The sequence below is a fragment of the Tachypleus tridentatus genome, chromosome 11 (genome assembly GCF_004210375.1).
Source record: "Tachypleus tridentatus isolate NWPU-2018 chromosome 11, ASM421037v1, whole genome shotgun sequence".
NCBI lineage: Eukaryota > Metazoa > Arthropoda > Merostomata > Xiphosura > Limulidae > Tachypleus > Tachypleus tridentatus.
The window spans coordinates 75,009,766-75,028,275 of record NC_134835.1 but is presented as its reverse complement, the minus strand read 5'-3'; the positions used below and the strand labels follow the sequence as shown (position 1 = coordinate 75,028,275).

General features: G+C 35.7%; 1 protein-coding gene across 9 annotated transcripts in view; it reads left to right on the top strand.

The window, feature by feature from the left end:
- Uggt (UDP-glucose-glycoprotein glucosyltransferase) overlaps nucleotides 1-18,510 on the top strand; it is a 93,601-nt gene that overhangs the window by 34,473 nt on the left and 40,618 nt on the right. For all 9 annotated transcript variants that reach the window (XM_076468025.1, XM_076468021.1, XM_076468026.1 and 6 more), the window contains exons 16-24: nucleotides 343-471; nucleotides 1,465-1,548; nucleotides 2,870-2,950; nucleotides 4,886-5,009; nucleotides 5,500-5,592; nucleotides 6,017-6,114; nucleotides 16,151-16,354; nucleotides 16,870-17,001; nucleotides 17,448-17,584. In XM_076468025.1, coding sequence (XP_076324140.1) covers nucleotides 343-471; nucleotides 1,465-1,548; nucleotides 2,870-2,950; nucleotides 4,886-5,009; nucleotides 5,500-5,592; nucleotides 6,017-6,114; nucleotides 16,151-16,354; nucleotides 16,870-17,001; nucleotides 17,448-17,584 — 1,082 coding nt within the window. The remainder of the gene's footprint in view (nucleotides 1-342; nucleotides 472-1,464; nucleotides 1,549-2,869; nucleotides 2,951-4,885; nucleotides 5,010-5,499; nucleotides 5,593-6,016; nucleotides 6,115-16,150; nucleotides 16,355-16,869; nucleotides 17,002-17,447; nucleotides 17,585-18,510) is intronic.

Genomic DNA, 18,510 nt, shown 5'->3' with positions numbered 1-18,510 from the left:
TAGAATGAGTGCCATAGACATAATTGTCATGCATGTAATAGTCAAATATTTGCTGTTAAAGATAAATCATCAGCTTATACTTCATTATGTCACCTATTTATACAATCCTTGCTCTAGACTGGGATAGTATATACTGAAATATACTAAATATTTCAGCTGCAATCTTCTGGTTTTACAGGACAATCAGAATCGTAACTGCAGTATTATGATGAATATTATTATTATTATACCTTCAATTGTTTTTCCTTGTTGGTATTAAAATGAGTATAATTCTTAAATAAATTGGTTCTGATATTACTTGTAACCATCATATCTTATGATATTGCGTAAATTATTTTGTAGGTTTATGTTGCCATCGGAGACAAAGATATAACTGTGGAAGATGTAACAGGTTTGTTCAAGTCACGATATCCATCTGAAGATATGGACATAGTTTTTGGAATAGATTCTGACTATGATACTGGAAGAAAGGTATTTTGGTGGAGATGTCTTGTTCTATAATATAAAAATAGTTCAAATCAAACATCCAAATTAAGCTCAAAATTAATACAGCAAAGTAGAATCACAGTATTTTATTTGATAACTAAATGGTTTAAGAACAGTGGAGAAGTAAACTTTTTATTTCATTTTCAAAATTTCACTAAGCCTAGGTCAAAGCTTATATGCTTGAAATCATATAATATTCATCTAAAATTTGTCTCAGTAGTTTTGTTGCTGATGCATGAGTTTTATTTGCAGTTGATGTGTCTAAAGAGCATTTTTAACATTTAAAAAACTAATTAAAATGTTTTAGTTAATCACCAACTAATGAGATTAGTTATCAATAAAGATATAAAAAACTGCTAAAGTAATCTATAAGTTTGTTTTCATAAATCCTATAGTAAAAGTTTTATGAAATAGCTAGAGATAAAGTCTGTTTGTAAGTGTAAAATGTCATACCCATTTCCATGATTTGAAAAAGCACTTTTTCAAAAAGGAAAATAGTTATTTTTTCTAAAAATGAATAAGAAATGATAGTTGTACAAAGTAACATCATTCTGCATGTCTTCTTTTATTCATCACATATTAAAGTGCAACTTCAATAGCAAATATCCTTTATTGAGTTCTTACTGTAGTTAATTTTACATGTTTGAAGTGGCTGAAACATATTTCAGTATTTACTTATTTTGTATTGATATAAAAATATGGAGGGTTTTTGTTTCATTATTTCATGTCACAAATGACAAAAATATACTAACTCAGGTAAATAAAAATTTAGTATGACTTACGTTGTTTAATTTTTGAGACAAAACTAGTAAAGCAAGCAGAGTTTATATTGTATTGTAACTCATTTGACATGTCATCAGAACTCCAAGAAAAGCATTTCAAACACATTTAATATTTTTTGCATACTATTTTGTGAAGAACTGCAGAATTCATTATTAATTTGTTTCTGTAATATTTCTCTAATTATTGTTATGACAGCTTGCTTGGGATTTTATTGAAAGAACAGGAATTGGTTCTCCTCCTCAAGTTTTAATCAATGGAGTACCACTGAAAAAGAAATATGTAAGAAGCTCTTTACTGATCAAAATTAAAAAAACAATTTTATAATATGTGATACCTTTTTGAAATTGTGAGTACGTCTAAACAGATGAAAGTAAAATAGGTATAAATATTCTGAAAAGAAAATACTTAGATCAAAGTAGTTGAATGTTTTCCCTTTAATAATGTATATATATTTATATATGTATGCATATATATTTGTTAATTTAATTTAAAGTGGCAGCCTAACTTCAATAAAAAATAGTTAATGAATACCACCAGGTGTGTTAAATTTTAAAACTGTACCTTTAATAACATAAAATGTCACATTTCAAACACAGATTGTTATAGTAACTTTCCCTCTTGCCCTGTTGATTGGACACAAGAAGAAGCTATTTGTTCTTTTAATGTTGACAAGAATGGATTATTAGTTTTTTGAACTTAAAAAAATGAATGTGTAGAGAAGATTTTTATATAAAATTATGTAGAGATTATTAAATCATTAAACTTGAAGTAGCATTGAGCAGATCAGTAAAACTGTAACAATTTTGCTTAACACCACCCATTTAATTGTTAGCAAGTTTTCAGTTTTACAAAATGAATGAAAATTAAACCAGAAATAATGATATGTAATACATATGAAGTACAATTCACTTTTATGTTTAATTTTGTAGTTTCTTGTGAGGTAGGGGTTGATAAAATAGAGATAAGAAAATACCTTGAGAAAATGTGTCATGAGTTACACTAGAGAAAATCCAAGAGTTTTAAATATTGCCTAATAACATTAAGAACATAAAACGTCTATACTATTAAAATGTAGATTGTTAGCTAAAATTTAATACTATGATAATTGGTATAATGTCAACTAAAAGTAGTTTTAATAAAATTTTGAATATCAGACACTAAAACTTTGTTATGCTCAGTAAATGGTATTTGGGGCAAAAGGATTAAAAGCAAAGGTTAAAATTATGGTTCCTAAGTTATAAGATTTATTTTTCTACAGAAAAGATTATTATTATATTCTTGTTTCATATACTTAAAAGATACTCATAACAAGATGATTAATGCACATTCATCTTATCTTATATATCACATTTTTATAAAGTAGCTACTTACCAATCATTAGTATTTCGTTTATAGTACTTCAAATGGAGTATTAACAAATTTTGTCCAATAGAACTGTTTCAGAGGCTAGAAGGTATTGTGTAATAACAACAGGACTTAAAAATTGTCCTTATAAAAATATAAAGTTGTATATCATATAAAGTAGTGTTTAACATCATTTAACATCTGTTAAATCATTATTTTTTGAAAATTTTCTCTAAACCATATTTAATTATTTTAGCTAAATGGAGATATGTTTGAAGAAGCAGTTCTTTCTGAAATCATGAGACAAACTCCATTTATACAGAAGAGTGTCTACAAGGTGAGAGAAAGAACATAAGTATGGATTTGTGTTTATGTTGAAACCCAAAATTATTTTTATAGATTTAGTTTTCTGTTGATCTTGATAATGGCTGAGGAAAATTCTAAATATACACAAAATCTGTTTTGAAAAGGTTTGTGTGCATCATTAGTGTATTTAACAGTCAAGATTATTCTTAAACAGGCCCAGACAGAATATGTAGGAAAGTTTTTTTCTGAACTCTGTGGCATGCTTTACCTACATTCTGCAGAAATGTTACTTATTGAATAATTTTGGTAAGTTTATTTGTCTCAAGTAACAATTTGGACTATATAGCTTAGAAAGACTAAAATCACATACAAAATATCAAATTTGCCAATGTCAGCCATTTTAGTGGTATAGTTGGATATCACCATCTTCAGTATTTGTTTGACTTTTCTGTTGTTTAGATGCTATTTTATTGCATTTTTGTCCCATGGAAAAGCATTTTATGTACAATGCTAAATTGAAAAGTTAGTTTGTTCATCAAATAGATTGGGAATCATGCAGCCTGTAAAAAGTATACAACGAGTGAGGCAAATGTACAACATTGGCATGGTATGAAAACTAAATTGTTTTCTTGCAAGAAAAATGCAAAGTCATTTTCTGACCCAAGAAATGGAAGACATTCTGAAACTGATGCTGCTGTTTTAAAGTATTTCAGAGAGTTATGAAATAAAGGACTGTCTGTAACAAGAAAAGTCTTAATATTAAAAGCAAAAGAAGGTGCAGGAAATAACGGTATTTCTTTCAAGGCTAGTCATGGCTGGTGTAAGAAATTTGTGAAAAGAGAAGGTTTATCGTTACAGTGAAGGACAACAGTTAGTCACAAAATACCATCAGATTTTGAAACAAAACTTAATGAATATCAATGTTACATTATTGGTCTGTGCTAAAGGAATCAATATTCCTTAAACCAAACTGGTAATGCAGATGAAATGGCAGTTTTTTGGACATGCCATGCAACTACACTGTAAATGGCAAAGGAGAAAAACAGGTGACAGTCAAATCCACTGGTTATGAAAGTTAAGAGATAGTGTCATTCCATGTGTAACTGCAGATGGAAATAAATTACCACCATAAAAACATTGCCAAAAGAAAATTTTTGCAAAGGTGTAATAAAATTCATGGATCATATTAAAGTTAAATGAAGAGAGATTGAGATGTGTATAGGAACATTGGCATGGTGCATTATTAAAGCAGTGGATCATGCTTGTAATGGATGCTTTTCATGGCCATTTTCTGATAAAATCAAGAGTAGGTTAAGGAACAAAACCGGTGATCTAGTGATAATACCTGACAGGTCATTTACAACCTCTTGATGTGTACATTAAAAAGTCTTTGAAAATTGTATCCGTAAGCATTATGGAGCTTGGCTGAAAAAGACAATCTTTCTGTGACATCAAGTGGAAAAATTAAAAAGGCATCATCATCAACAGAAGTTGAGTGGATTTCAAAATCTTGGAAAGAAGTGCCAGACAATATTATTAGAAAATCGTTTTTAAAATGTTGTTTATTCAATGTGGAATATGGAATGCAAAATGATATTCTTTGGGACAAAGTGAATCAAGTGATGACAATGCTTCAACTTCAGAATGTAATAGTGAGTCAGAAGAAACTTTGGAGTAGCTTTCTGATTAAGAAAAGAAAGCAGGAAGAAACATTATTGAGATGAAAATTTTAAATTTTCTGTATATTTTATACATTTTTATTATAGTTCATTTTACATACACTAACATGTTTGATTTTTTAATAAACTCTTTTAAAACATATTCACTCCTTTCTAATTATCATTAAATTTAAAATGCACATCACTTTTAAAGAGATTTTCAGAACAAAGAAATTTGAAAGTGATATGGTGTATGAAACAATCAGAATATTATAATAATTATTGTATTATGTTTTGTATATTTATAGGGAGATTTATCAGACCATGAACAGGTCATAGACTTTTTAATGGCCCAGAAAAATGTTATGCCTCGACTTAATCAGAAAATCCTTTCATCAGATGGTACTTACCTTGATTTAACTGGGAGAGTTGGTAAGTTATAAAAAAACAAAACGAAAATATGTTAAAATTATGAAAATATTAAGAGGTGGGTTTAAAACAAAGTTTTATTATATAGTACTTAAAGCAACAGGTAATATCACTACTTCAGTTGGTTTTTTTGTAATTTCTATTTAAATAGGATTAAAATTTATTTTTTATCTGGCAATAGTCTCTCTAAGTGGCAAATTATGACCTTAAAGTTCTGTTCTTTCCACATCATAAAATAATTATGTTAATTATTGCATGTGTATTTATTGTATACAACTGGATTGCATGAAAACTTTCATATTTGACAATTTAATATCCTTTAAATTAACTGTTTTACTTATATCATCTATGGAGCTCTTTATATTAAATTCATTAATTTTCAGATAATATTTTAACCAGAACTTTAATCTTAAGAAAGTGAGGTTATGATTTATTTTTTTATATATAAAAATATTGCTATATAAGGCAAGTAGATGATGAATTATTTTTTCAGTTGAAGATCTTACAGTAGAGGATTTTAGTTCCCTAAATGTAGCAGACATGGCCACAACATTTTCTGCACAGCTGAAGTATATTACAAAACGAGGTAAGATAGGAAAATGTACTTAAATGCTGGCTTTTACCTCACTGATTGTTGTTGACTGTGTGGGTTAATCAGTAGAGGTATTTATTTTGATCAGTAGCAAAAATTAATGTTTCAGCTGTATGCCTAAAGCTGTTATTTTACATATAATTAGTGTTTTCTCTGTTTCCTGTAGTATAGTGTTTTTGTTTTAAAATAATATTGTACTGTTTTTTGTCATCCTTAATATGAGATTGAGATTGACTCTTTGTGGTTTCTTGCAGAAAAAATATTTTAATCAGTGACCTGTACTGGATGCATGTCTTACATAAGATGTCTTATTGCCATTATTAGCATCAGTGAAAACAAATTTTTAGTCTACTAATGAGTTTTTCTTATTACTAATTTGTTTGAAGAATACTGAAAATATTTTCTTTCATTTTTATAGTGGAGGGAGTTTATTTTCATCCATTAACTGTTTGGATAGCTGCTGATTATGACCTGCCAGAAGGTCGAGCTCTGTTTGCTTCTGCACTAGCTCACTTGGTAAAAAACTTTGCTTTTAGATTAAGTTTAAAGAAGGCTTTGATATACGGATTTGAACTCTAGTGTCTATTCAGTGTGGGTGAGAGTTTTTATGAGATTATGAACAAACAACAAAGTAAGTAAAATAAATATAAACTGTGATACATACAGTTTTAGAAGTGAAGATAGCATACTGGTGTTAGAAGTGTTTAAATGTAATTACAATACTTGGATGAAAAACTAACTACTTTTAAACTATTTAATGACTGATAAAACTTTTGAGTACTATTCTTATGAAATTCCTCTGGGATCTAAACATTCACCCATGTGTTTACCATGTGTGGTGATCCATGAAGGGGAAGAGAGGATCCTGGTGGTTGAGGGGTCTAACCCTAACACAACAATTTAGCCTTGAATTCCTGTAGACTGGTGGCCCCACTTGGGTGGATTGACTGGTCCACTTGAGTTAGAGTCAACCAAACACACGTACAGTGTTGGTTATTCTCAACAGGTGTTGTGGACATTGTATCTGATGCTGGTGGTTGGGTATAGTGCTCATGAAACCCTGGCATTGCTGCAGTATCCTTTTTTGACACTGTAGTGCATCCCCTCATAGGGCTTCATGGTGGGTGGGGTCAGTGGGCACTGAAATGTCCCTTTTTTATTATGGATCCTCCAAATAAAAACTTAAATAGTGAAAAACAGTCCATAGATAAATGACCACATCTTGAAGATTCTGAGCAGCAATCTTCAACCTGTTGTACCTCATTTTCTTATCCTACATTCTCTTTCACACAAACCTTTAGAGCAAATGTCTCCCTTTTTCATTCAGAAGGGACTGGAGGGACTTGCTGACTCTCCAAAGTCAGTAAAGAAGCTTCAATCTGGTAACATATTGGCAGAAATATCCACATCTCAACACAGTAAACACCTCTTGCATTCAAAGGCAATTGGGGTTGTACCTATTGAGGTTACACCTCATGCTACTTTGAATTCATCATGAGGAGTTATTGTTGAGAGGGCTTTGAAGAACATCCCTGAGTTGGAGATTCTCACTGATTTCTCCACCCAAGGAGTTTCTGCATTGAGGCTTATCTCCACTCGCAAAGATGGAATTATGATGCTGACCAATTTCCTCATTCTGACACTTACATCACCACATCAACCTGCCACCATCATGACAGGTTATCTTAATTGCAGGGTATAGCCATACATTCTCACATTTTTCTAGTGTCAATGGTTTGGTCACTCGAAGACGTCATGTTGTGGTTCCTTGACGTGTGCTCGTTGTAGTGTCAAGGACCACAATTACTATAAGTGTGAAACAGACCTTCATTGCATCAATTGCAATGGCTCTCACCCATCCTACTTTCGTTTTTGCCCTAAATGGTTGGCAGAAAAATAGGTGAAGCATTTGAAAACGATTCATAACATTACTTACCCTAAGGCTCAGAAGTTGCTGTCCACCACTTCTTCTTGGACATACGCTGCTGCACTTTGTTCCACTACTACAGTGTTGGTGCAGATGGATCTCTCTGTGCCTCAAAACAATTGTTCTCAAACAAAATGCCCCTCAGTGTGGATTCCTGTACCTGGTGAGGGGATCTCCCAGGAAGGTTCTGTTCTATCAGGTTACCTTCTCTGGGATCTAAACATCCACCCACGTGTTTGCCGTGCGTGGCAACCCGTGAAGGGGAGGAGAGGATCCTGGTGGTTGAGGGGTCCAACCCTAACACACCACTTTGGCCTCGAATTCCTGCAGACGGGAGGCCTTTGGGTGGCCCCCCTTGGGTCAATCGGCTGGTCCACTTGGGCTAGAGTCAACCAAGTACCAGTGTTGGAAGTTCTCAACGGGTGTTGTGGACATTGTGCCTGATGCTGGTGTTTGGGTATAGTGCTCACGAAACCCTGGCGTTGCTGCATTGTCCTTGCGTGACTTTGTAGTGCATCCCCTTGTAGGGCTCTATGGTGGGTGGAGTCAGTGGGTACCGAAATTTTTCTTTTCCTATGGATCCTCTAAAAATTTAAATAAAATTGTAAAAAACAGTCAATGGGTAGCGACCACGTCTTGAATACTCAGAACAGCAATCTTCAACATCAGTAACACATGTACCTCATTTTCTTATATTACATTCTCTTTCGAAAAACCTTTAGGGCAAATGTCCCCTTTTTTTATTTAAAAGGGACTAGAGGGACTTGCTGGCTCTCCAAAATCAGTAAAGAAACTTGATCTGGTGACATATTGGTTGAAACATCCACATCCCAACACAGTGAACTCCTCTTGAATTCAAAGGCAATTGGGGATATACCTATTGAGGTTACACCCATGCTACCTTGAATTCTTCACGAGGAGTTATTGTTGAAAGGGATTTGAAGAACGTTCCAGTCAGAGATTCTCGCTGGTCTCTCCACTCAAGGAGTTTCTGGGTGAGGCATCTCCACTGCAAAGATGGAATTACACTGCCAACAAATACCCTCGTTTTAACATTTACTTCACCACGTGCACCTGCCACCATCAAGGCAGGTTATCTCATTTGCAGGGTTCGCCATACATACCAAACCCTCTTGATGTTTCCAATGTCAGAGATTCGCCACTCAAAGACATCCTGTCGTGGTTCCCTGACATGTGCTCATTGTGGAGGCAAGGACCACGATGCCTATGACTGTGACATGAACCCACATTGCGTAAACTGCAATGGTTCTCACCCCTCTTACTTTCATTCTTGCCCAAAATGGTTGGAGGAAAAAGAGGTGCAGCGTTTGAAAACAACACATAACATTAGTTATCCTGAGGCTCGGAAATTGCTGTCCACAACTCCATCTCGGACATATGCTGCTGCACTTCATTCCACAACTACAGTGGGAGTGCAGACAGATCTCTCTGTGCCTCCAAGAGAATCGTTTTCAAAACAAATGAAAAGCCTTTTGACCTCCGTGGTTAAAAAGGTTGATGAATCGACTTCCACACCTATCTCTGTTCCTCCCATACCTTCCAACAAACCTCAAGATCCACGTCCTTCAGTTTCAAATACAGGCATTTCTTCTGATACATCTTTTTCTCCCACCACAAGAGACAAAACAATTATTCGTTTGCGTCCTCAGTCACTGGATTCCCCTTCCAATAACAAAAACCTGCCCACCCGACACAGAGCAGGATCCATGGAGGTTGATAGACCTCCTCCGACTAAAGACAGTAAAGAAAAAAGATGTGGTCGTAAACCGAAGGGTTCTCCAGCCACTTCACCTACCCGTTCTTAAAAAATGGCCACCTTGATACAATGGAACTGTCGAGGTTTACGTTCTAATCTGGATGATATCAAAATGCTGATTGCTTCCTACCATCCTGTTTGTCTTTCTTTACAAGAAACATTTCTCAAAACTGCTGATACTCTCTCCATTCGGCAGTTTTCTCTGTACAGAAATAACAGGTTGTGTGATGGTCGAGTACATGGAGGGGTGGCACTGTTGGTTGATCAACACATACCCACCCTGTCTTTGTCACTCAACACACCCTTGGAGGCTGTAGCCATTCGTGTTTCCTTGGGTCATACCATTACTGTTTGTTCTCTGTACCTGTCCCCTGGAAAGACATATGATCAATCAGATCTTGATGCTCTCGTTGAACAATTGCCATCTCCATTTCTAATCCTAGGGGATTTTAATGGACATCATCCCCTCTGGGGAAGTGCTATTATTGATGGGAGGGGCCGATCTGTAGAGCGGATGCTCTCTGATCACAATCTTTCTCTTTTCAATACTGGTTCTTCCACTTACTTTCATGCACCTAGTCAGTCCTTTACCGCTATTGATCTCTCAGTTTGCTCCCCTTCATTATTCTCCCATTTTTCATGGAGGGTTGACAGTAATCCACTAGGCAGTGATCATTTTCCGATCCTTTTGAGAGAGACTGGCCGTGGTCGATGCCACCCTACCTGCGTGCCCCCGGTGGAAGCTGGATCAGGCAGACTGGTCCACTTTCACTGCTCTCGCAGAACTTGATCCTGCCATCGTAAATCAGCCATCAATAGACGACTGTGTAGCAGCGGTAACTGACTGTATTACACATGCAGCTGCTCAGTGTATTCCTAAAACTTCGACACGTTTTCCATGATATCCTCGTCCGTGGTGGAATCCTGCTTGCCACTTAGCACGGAAGGCTCAAAAGCGGGCCTGGGATACTTTTCGTAGATATCCCACACTTTCAAACCGGGTTGCTTTCCAACGGGCCCGTGCACATGCTAGGTGGGTGAGACATCAAAGCCAGAAGATATCATGGATTAAGTTCACAACCAGTATATCTTCTACCACCAGTTCCAAGATCATGTGGGACAGGATTCGAAAGGTTAATGGACACTACAATTCTATCCCCCTCTCGATCTTACTCTGTGATGGTCAGGAGGTGACTGATGTTCGGAACATCGCTAACACTCTAGGTGAAAGCTTTTGCCGGGTATCTAGCACTTCTGCTTGTTCCTCCACCTTCCTGGCCATCAAGACTCGGGCAGAGCGATCACCTCTTTCCTTTCGAACTGACTGTTTCTTTGACTATAATTGTCCCTTTACCCTGGTGGAACTAAAAATGGCCCTTCATCGGTCTGCCAGTATGTCTGTTGGACCTGATGATATTCATTATGACATGCTGCACCATCTATCTCCTGCTTCTCTTGATGTCCTTCTGATTGTTTTCAACCGGATCTGGCAGGAGAATGTTTTTCCTGATGCCTGGTGCCAGGCTATTATTTTACCTTTCTCTAAGCCAGGGAAAGATCCCAAGATTCCTTCAAACTACCGTCCAATTGCTTTGACGAGCTGTCTCTGTAAGACATTAGAAAGGATGGTTAATGCTCGTCTTGTTTGGTTCCTTGAATCAAACAACTTCCTCTCGCCCACCCAGTGTGGTTCCGTCGACAGCACTCCACCACAGACCACCTAATTCGTCTTGAAACATCTATCAGAGAAGCCTTTCTCAACCGGCAACATCTTGTATCAATATTCTTTGACATAGAGAAGGCTTACGACACAACATGGAGGTATGGCGTTTTTTGAGACCTCCATACATATGGGTTACGTGGCCATCTACCCTTGTTTATTAAAAATTTTTTAATGGACAGGAGATTCCAAGTTCATGTGGGTTCGACACTTTCCCGTTCTTTTGTACAGGAACTTGGAGACCCTCAAGGCTGTGTATTGAGTGTTACACTCTTCAATATAAAGATAAATGCCATCACTGAACAACTCCCTCTCACTGTTGCGAATGGGCTGTATGTCGACGACTTTCACATCTCATGTCAGTCGTCAAACATGAGATATATTGAGCGGCAACTACAAACCGCCCTCAATTGTGTACGGAAGTGAACTCTGGCGAACGGCTTTAATTTCTCTCTCTCCAAAACTGTATGCCTGCACTTTTGCCGTCGACGGGGTATTCACCCTGATCCTGAACTTCATATCGGTGAAGTTTTGCTGCCAGTGGTCCCGGAGACCAAGTTCTTGGGGCTTATCTTTGATCGTAAACTGACCTTTATACCACACTTAAAGCAGTTTCGGGTCAAATGCACAAGAGCACTGAACGTCCTCCGTGTTCTCTCTTCTACCAGTTGGGGGCAGATCGCTGTTCAATGTTAAAGGTATATCGTGCTCTTATTAGATCGAAACTTCGATTATGGATCATTGGTCTTTGGCTCTGCCATTCCTCGACCTTAAGATGCTGGACCCCGTTCATCACCAAGGACTTCGACTCTGCACTGGGGCTTTCCGCACCTCTCCAGTTCAAAGCTTATACGTTGAATCTCATGAACCTTCTCTACACCTTAGCCGTTTGCAACTATCTTTACAATATACTTCGAAACTTCATTCCTTACCAAAGCATCCCACCTGGAAATGTGTTTTCCTTCCTCGGTGGGCAGTACTTTTTCAGAACGGACGATCTGTCATTGCTCCGTTTGGCCTTCGTATCCAGCAGCAATTGGATGAATTGGGTCTGTCCTTGGATAACATTGCAGATTCCACAGGTCGGCCCATCCCACCATGGCTTATTACAGCCCCCAAATGTGACCTTTCTTTCAGTCACCTAAAAAAGGCAGATACTCCAGATTGGAAGTACCGTCTTTTATTCAATGAATATCTTTCAAACTGTCATTCAGTTCCCATTTATACAGATGGTTCCAAATCGGGTAATTCAGTGGGCTCTGCTATGGTTTGCTATGGGTCAGTAGTTGCGTGCAGAATCCCTTCTACAGCTTCTGTGTTCACTGCTGAACTGTATGCCATATCTCTTGCCCTGGATCATATTGCAGCCGAGCAGTACTCCAACTGCACTATTTATACTGATTTGCTTAGTTCTATACTTGCCTTGGAATCGCTACACGTTAGCTCACATCCTATTCTCGCTGATATTCGAAACCAACTGGCCCATTTCTCATTAGCAGCTACTTCAATCCAGTTTTTCTGGATACCAGGCCATGTTGGTATTGGCGGGGAACGAGCTTGCAGACATGGCAGCTAAATATGTCTGCTTCAGCACCATCACTCCTATGCCTATTCCGTACATGGACTATGGTGTTGTCTTCAAGGCTCGACTCCGTGCCAGCTGGCAGTCCACTTGGAATGAGCAACGTGACAACAAACTTTTTCAAATCAAACCCAAAATTGGACTTTGGCCATCTAGCTTCCGTAAAGTTCGGAAGGAGGAAGTTGTTCTCACTAGGCTACGCATTGGTCACAGTTTTTAACTCATCATTTTCTTTTATCTGGAACTGATGCACCAATGTGTAGTTTGTGTAACACTCAAATCACTATCAGCCCGTTTTACTTTCTTGCCTTCGTTACAATTCTCAACGACGGCAATATTTTAAACATATTTTTCCCAGGGTCAATCTGTAACATTGGACAGAGTTATTGGTGATGGTGACTCTGTCCACCTTGATAATGTTTTTAATTTTTAATGGCCATTAACCTTTTAATCTCATTTAAGTGTTGCATATTTATTCATTACACCTTTTAATTGTGGTTCCTTTTTTACAGTTTTAATCTCTCTCCTTCAATTTGACATTGGACAATGGCCAGAACATTAAATAACTCGACACCAGGACTGGAAAGGCCAACTTCAGGTGACTAACGCTCCTGTTTGAACTATCCGTTTGAACAACTCATAAGTCATCCTGGCGAGTTGTTATTATACTTTTGCTGCATGTTATTTCACACTTTTACTACTTAACTTTTTAGTACTGGCCATATTGACTCATAACCCGGAACCAGGACTGGAAAGACCAACTTCAGGTGACTGACGGTGGTTTTTATACTTACCTGTTAGTCTTCCTGGCGGGTTACGATCATTACCATTCTGCTACAGGTAGTTCTTTACAACTTTGTTGACTGGATGTCAGCATTGGTTTTTACGCCATTTTCTGTTTTAATTGCTGTTTTGCTTTTATCTTCAATTACTTTTGCAAATTTTACTCCATTTACTTGACTTTTATCTTTTTACTGGACATTTGGCTACTCATTATTACGATTTTGCGGAGTGTCTTTTAAAACGTTTATTCTTTTACATTTTGATAATAGCTGCTATGACACATAACCTGGAACCAGGACTGGAAAGGCCAACTTCAGGTGATTGACGGTTGTTCTTGAACTTACCTGTTAATCTTCCTGGCGGGTTATGATCATTACCTTTCTGCTAGAGTAAATACCTTACAACTTCTTATACTCTGCCTTCTATCTTAACATTGTAGACTAGGTGTCAACATTGGTTTTATACTTTTTTGTTTTACCTTCATTTCCATTTATGTCTATTACTACATTTATTTATTTATTTTTATTTTTACATTTTTACCGAATGTCTGGCGCAGATAGCCTCGCTGCTTTGTGCCATAAAACACTAAATCAATCATTTACTGAAGTGGACCACAGCAAACGGCTTTAACTTCTTTCTCTATAAAACCATTTGCATGCACTTTTGCTGCCAATAGGGTATTTGCCCTGATTGGTGAAGTTTTGCTGCCTGTTGTCCCTGAGACAAAGTTCTTGGGGCTTATCTTTGACCATAAGGTGACTTTTATACCACACATCAAGCAGCTATGGTTCAAATTTACAATTTACAAGAGCACTGAAAATCTTCCGTGTCCTCTCTTCCACCAGTTGGGGAGTAGATCAATGTTTATTGCTAAAGATATATTGTGCTCTTACTTGATCAAAACTAGAGTATGGATCACTGGTCTATGGCTCTGCTAGGACCTTGGCCTTAAAGGTGCTGGATCCTATTCATTATCAAGGACTTCGGCTCTGCACTGAGGCTTTCCGCACTTCCCCAGTTCAGAACTTATACATGGAGTTTCATGAACTTTCTTTGCATCTCTGTTGTTTGCAACTGTCTTTCTGTATGCTTTGAAACTTTGTTCCTCTCCAAAACATCCCACCTGGGGTTGTGTTTTCCTTTCTTGGTGAGTCATAGTTTTTCAGAACAGACGATCTGCCATTGCTCCTTTTGGCCTTTGTATTCAGGTGTAGTTGGATGAATTGGATCTGTCCTTTGATAATATTGCTGTATCCACTGGTCAATCCATCCCATCATGGCTTCTTCCAGTCCCCAAATGTGACCTATCTTTAAGTCATCTGAGAAAAGTAGACATTCCCAATTGGAAATACTGTGTTATTTGCTGAACATCTTTCAAACTATCCTTCCATTCTTATTTATACAAATGGTTTGAAATCAGGTGACTGTGTGAGGTCTGCCATGGTTTGTTTTGGTTTTGGTGGTGCCTTGCAGAATCCCCTCTACAGCTTCTGTGTTCACTGCTGAACTGTACACCATTTATTTTACTCTAGATCACATAGAAGCTAAGCATTACTCAAACTGCACTATTTATACTGACTCGCTTAGTTCTCTACTGGCCCTGGAATTGCTTCATGTTAGTTCACACCTTGTTCTTGCCAATATTCAAAACCAACTGGCCCACTTCTCTTTAACATCTACTTCTATCCAGTTTTTCTGGATATCAGGCCTCGTTGGTATTTGTGGGAATGAGCTCATTGATACTGCAGATAAATCTATCTGCTCTGGCACTATCACCACTGTGCCTGTTCCATACATGAACTATGGTCCTGTATTCAAGGCTTGTCTCTGTGCCAGTTGGCAGCTGACTTGGAGTGAGCAATTTGAAAACAAGCTTTTCTTAATAAAATCCTATATTGGACTTTGGCCATCTTGCTTTCGTAAGGATCAGAAAGAGTAAGTTGTTCTAACTAGACTACACATTGGTTACAGTTTTTTAACTCATTGTTTTCTTTTATCTGGGACTGATGCACCAGTGTGTTGTCTGTGTAACACTTAGGTCACAATAAGCCACATTATACTGTCTTGCTATTGTTATGACTCTCAACAACGGCACCATTTTAAACATATGTTCCAAGGCTTATTCATAACATTAGACAGTGTTATTGGTGATGGTGGTACTGTCCACCTTGGAAATGTTTTTAGTTTTTTTCAAGGCATTCATCTTTTTAATGCTATTTAAGATTTTTTAATTTGTACACTAGACCTTTCTTAATGTGATTTCCTTTTAAGAATCAAAAGTCCATCCAGTTCGATTTGAAATTAGAAGATGGCTGTAAGGTCAAATAACTCAAAACCAGGACTGGAAAGACCAACTTCAGGTGACTGGTGGTAGTTTTTGAACTTACCTGTTAGTTTTCCTGGCGAGTTATGATAATTACAATTATGCTACAGAAAGTCCTTTACAACTTGTATTACTATAGGTTTTCTCTTACCACTGTAGATTAGATGTAAATATTTGTTTTAATGCTTTTTCTTTAACTTTGATTTGTTTTTACCTTAATTTCCTTTTATAAGTTTTACTAAATTTATTTTAACTTTTTACTGGATGTTTGGTGCAGATAGCCTAGTTGCTCTGTGCAATAAAACACCAAACCAACCAATCAACTAACCAAGCTTATGAAATTGCACTCTTACCTATAATGTATTGGTCAAAAATCTATTTTTTTTGTAATTACTGTAATTAAAAGAAAATGACAAGTATTATCTACTTTTAATTTTTAGAAAACTTCTCAAGAAGTTCGCTTGGGAGTCATCTTTAACCCAACCATACCATTAAAGCCAGGTGTTATAAGTAAAGCCATTCATTCGGCACTCTCCAGCCTGGAGCAGAACACTGCTAAGCTTTTCATCAACAAATTATTGAAGGAAGCAAATATTAAAGCCATTGAGGCAGGAAATAAGACGTTACTAGATTTTGCAGTTAGTGTAAGTTGTAACATTGTTCATTACAATACTAAACTACACTTTGATAAACTTTAAAATATTCTTCACAGTGTTTATTTATTGTCCAGAATTAATAATCATATTTAAGTTTCAAGTTTCTTTTACTGCCACTGACAGCATCTTTCCTTTTTTCATTTTAATATATAAAACTCAGTTTTTCATTTTAGTTTACCTTTATTGAAAAACCACTCAAGGTTATAAATGTACTCGAATATTAAGAGGAATTTAGAATTCAAAAGTTATATTTAAAATATCAAATGAGAGCTGTATGAAAGTATTTGGTATGATAATGGATGTTTATTCTTTATGTAATTAATATTACAAGTTTTTGCTTATTTTTGTGTAATTCTAGTAATCATAATGCTGTCTAATTATTATAAGCATTTTCTATTATTCTTCCTTGAAATAATGATCATTTCTGAAATGCTAATAACATTTATAGTAGAAATTAATGGTAAAAATTTGATATTTACACTAAAACATTTTTTGTCCAATAGAATATGAATACAGAAACATTCTTGGAAGTATTAGAAAGTGATGTGACAGAGACATTTGCTCGACACTCTACCTTCAGTAAAAATGTTCTTGGGCTATCATCTGGAAGACGTGCAGTTGTTGCTAATGGCAGAGTGAGTGAAAGTAAAATGAAGATTTATAAAGGAGCTATTGATTTAAATTTCTAGGTATAGAGCAAAATATTTTTACTGTGTCCCCTTCTGTTATAATAAACAATGTTGTATAAGTATCATTACCCTTTTTATCATGAAAATTTATAAGCATAAAAAAAGTCAAAGATGGGTGTCTGCTGTGATACACACACACATGTAATCTTTATATATATAAAAATGAGGTTGATTTTATATGGATAAACCTCTTAACATCTAATTAAAAAAAGAAAAGTATTTAAGTAATAAATTGATATATCAGTGTCTGATAATGAGAAAAATTGAAGAGAGTCATTTAACAGAATTTTTACAACTTATGATTAATACTTTCATAATTTCACAAGTCAGGTAGTTATTATGATATGTATTATTTTACCCATTCTTTCAACAGTTAAAAACTTGTATCACAGGTTTATGGTCCTTTTGATGAAGAAGAGAAATTCAGTGAAGATGACTTCAGTCTCCTAGAAAAATACTCAATGAATACGTATGGCACAAAACTTGGTAAGGAACTGAAGAGTTCTCCGGAAATGGGAAGACAAGACAGGTTAGTTGGAAATTAATTTGTGGTCATATTGATAATTGAGTATGAACAAACTAAGTTATTACACAGTTGAAAAAGTTAAACATTTTCTCTTAAATTTATATTATTAATCTTGAAATAATCTGTAAAAAAAAAAATGGTTGTGACTTAACAGTGTTTTGAATTATCTGAAAAAAATATTTGCACTCTTCTTAACATTAGAAGATTGCCTTGCAAAATATTTAGTAGCATAATTGTGGACTTGTTAAACTAAGAAACTTGTTTGTGAAACCACATTTAAGTAATGAAATTTTATAATTGAAAAAAGAAATTGATACACTTTCTTATTATTATAAATATATATGAAAAATTAGCATTTTATAAACATGTAAGAAAAACTAGACACTAAAAGAGTAAGGGATCTTAATTTAAAAAATGGTGGTTGTTCAGAAAATGTTTTAAAACAAATTGAGTCAAAAACTGTCCAATAAAAATAGTTTAAAATTATTTTTAACTTTTTTCTTTGCACTTTGTGTTTGTGTTGTAAAGTATACTTTACTAACCCTAATCCTTTAAGCACACTTGTTGCAATTTGATGGCCGCATAATAATATTTGAATTTCCAGCTAGAAATGCAAATTGAACACACAAAATTAATAGGAAAAGCCTAATCTGTACAGATGATAATCTCAACTTTTGATTCATATCCAACATTGTGTTTGTTACTATTCAAAAAATCAAAACTATTTGCTATTGAAATTGTTTAATTTTTGTGAAAAAACAAACCAAAAATGGCATCAAATTTCTTCAGTGTTTTCATATTTGAAGATGTAAAAGCTGGCAGTGATTTGGGTTCGTTACCAAGTTACTTGATGATGGTTTTTTAGCATGATGTGATTGGTACTATGACTGATACTGATGCAGACAATTCTAGCAGAAATGACAATGCTG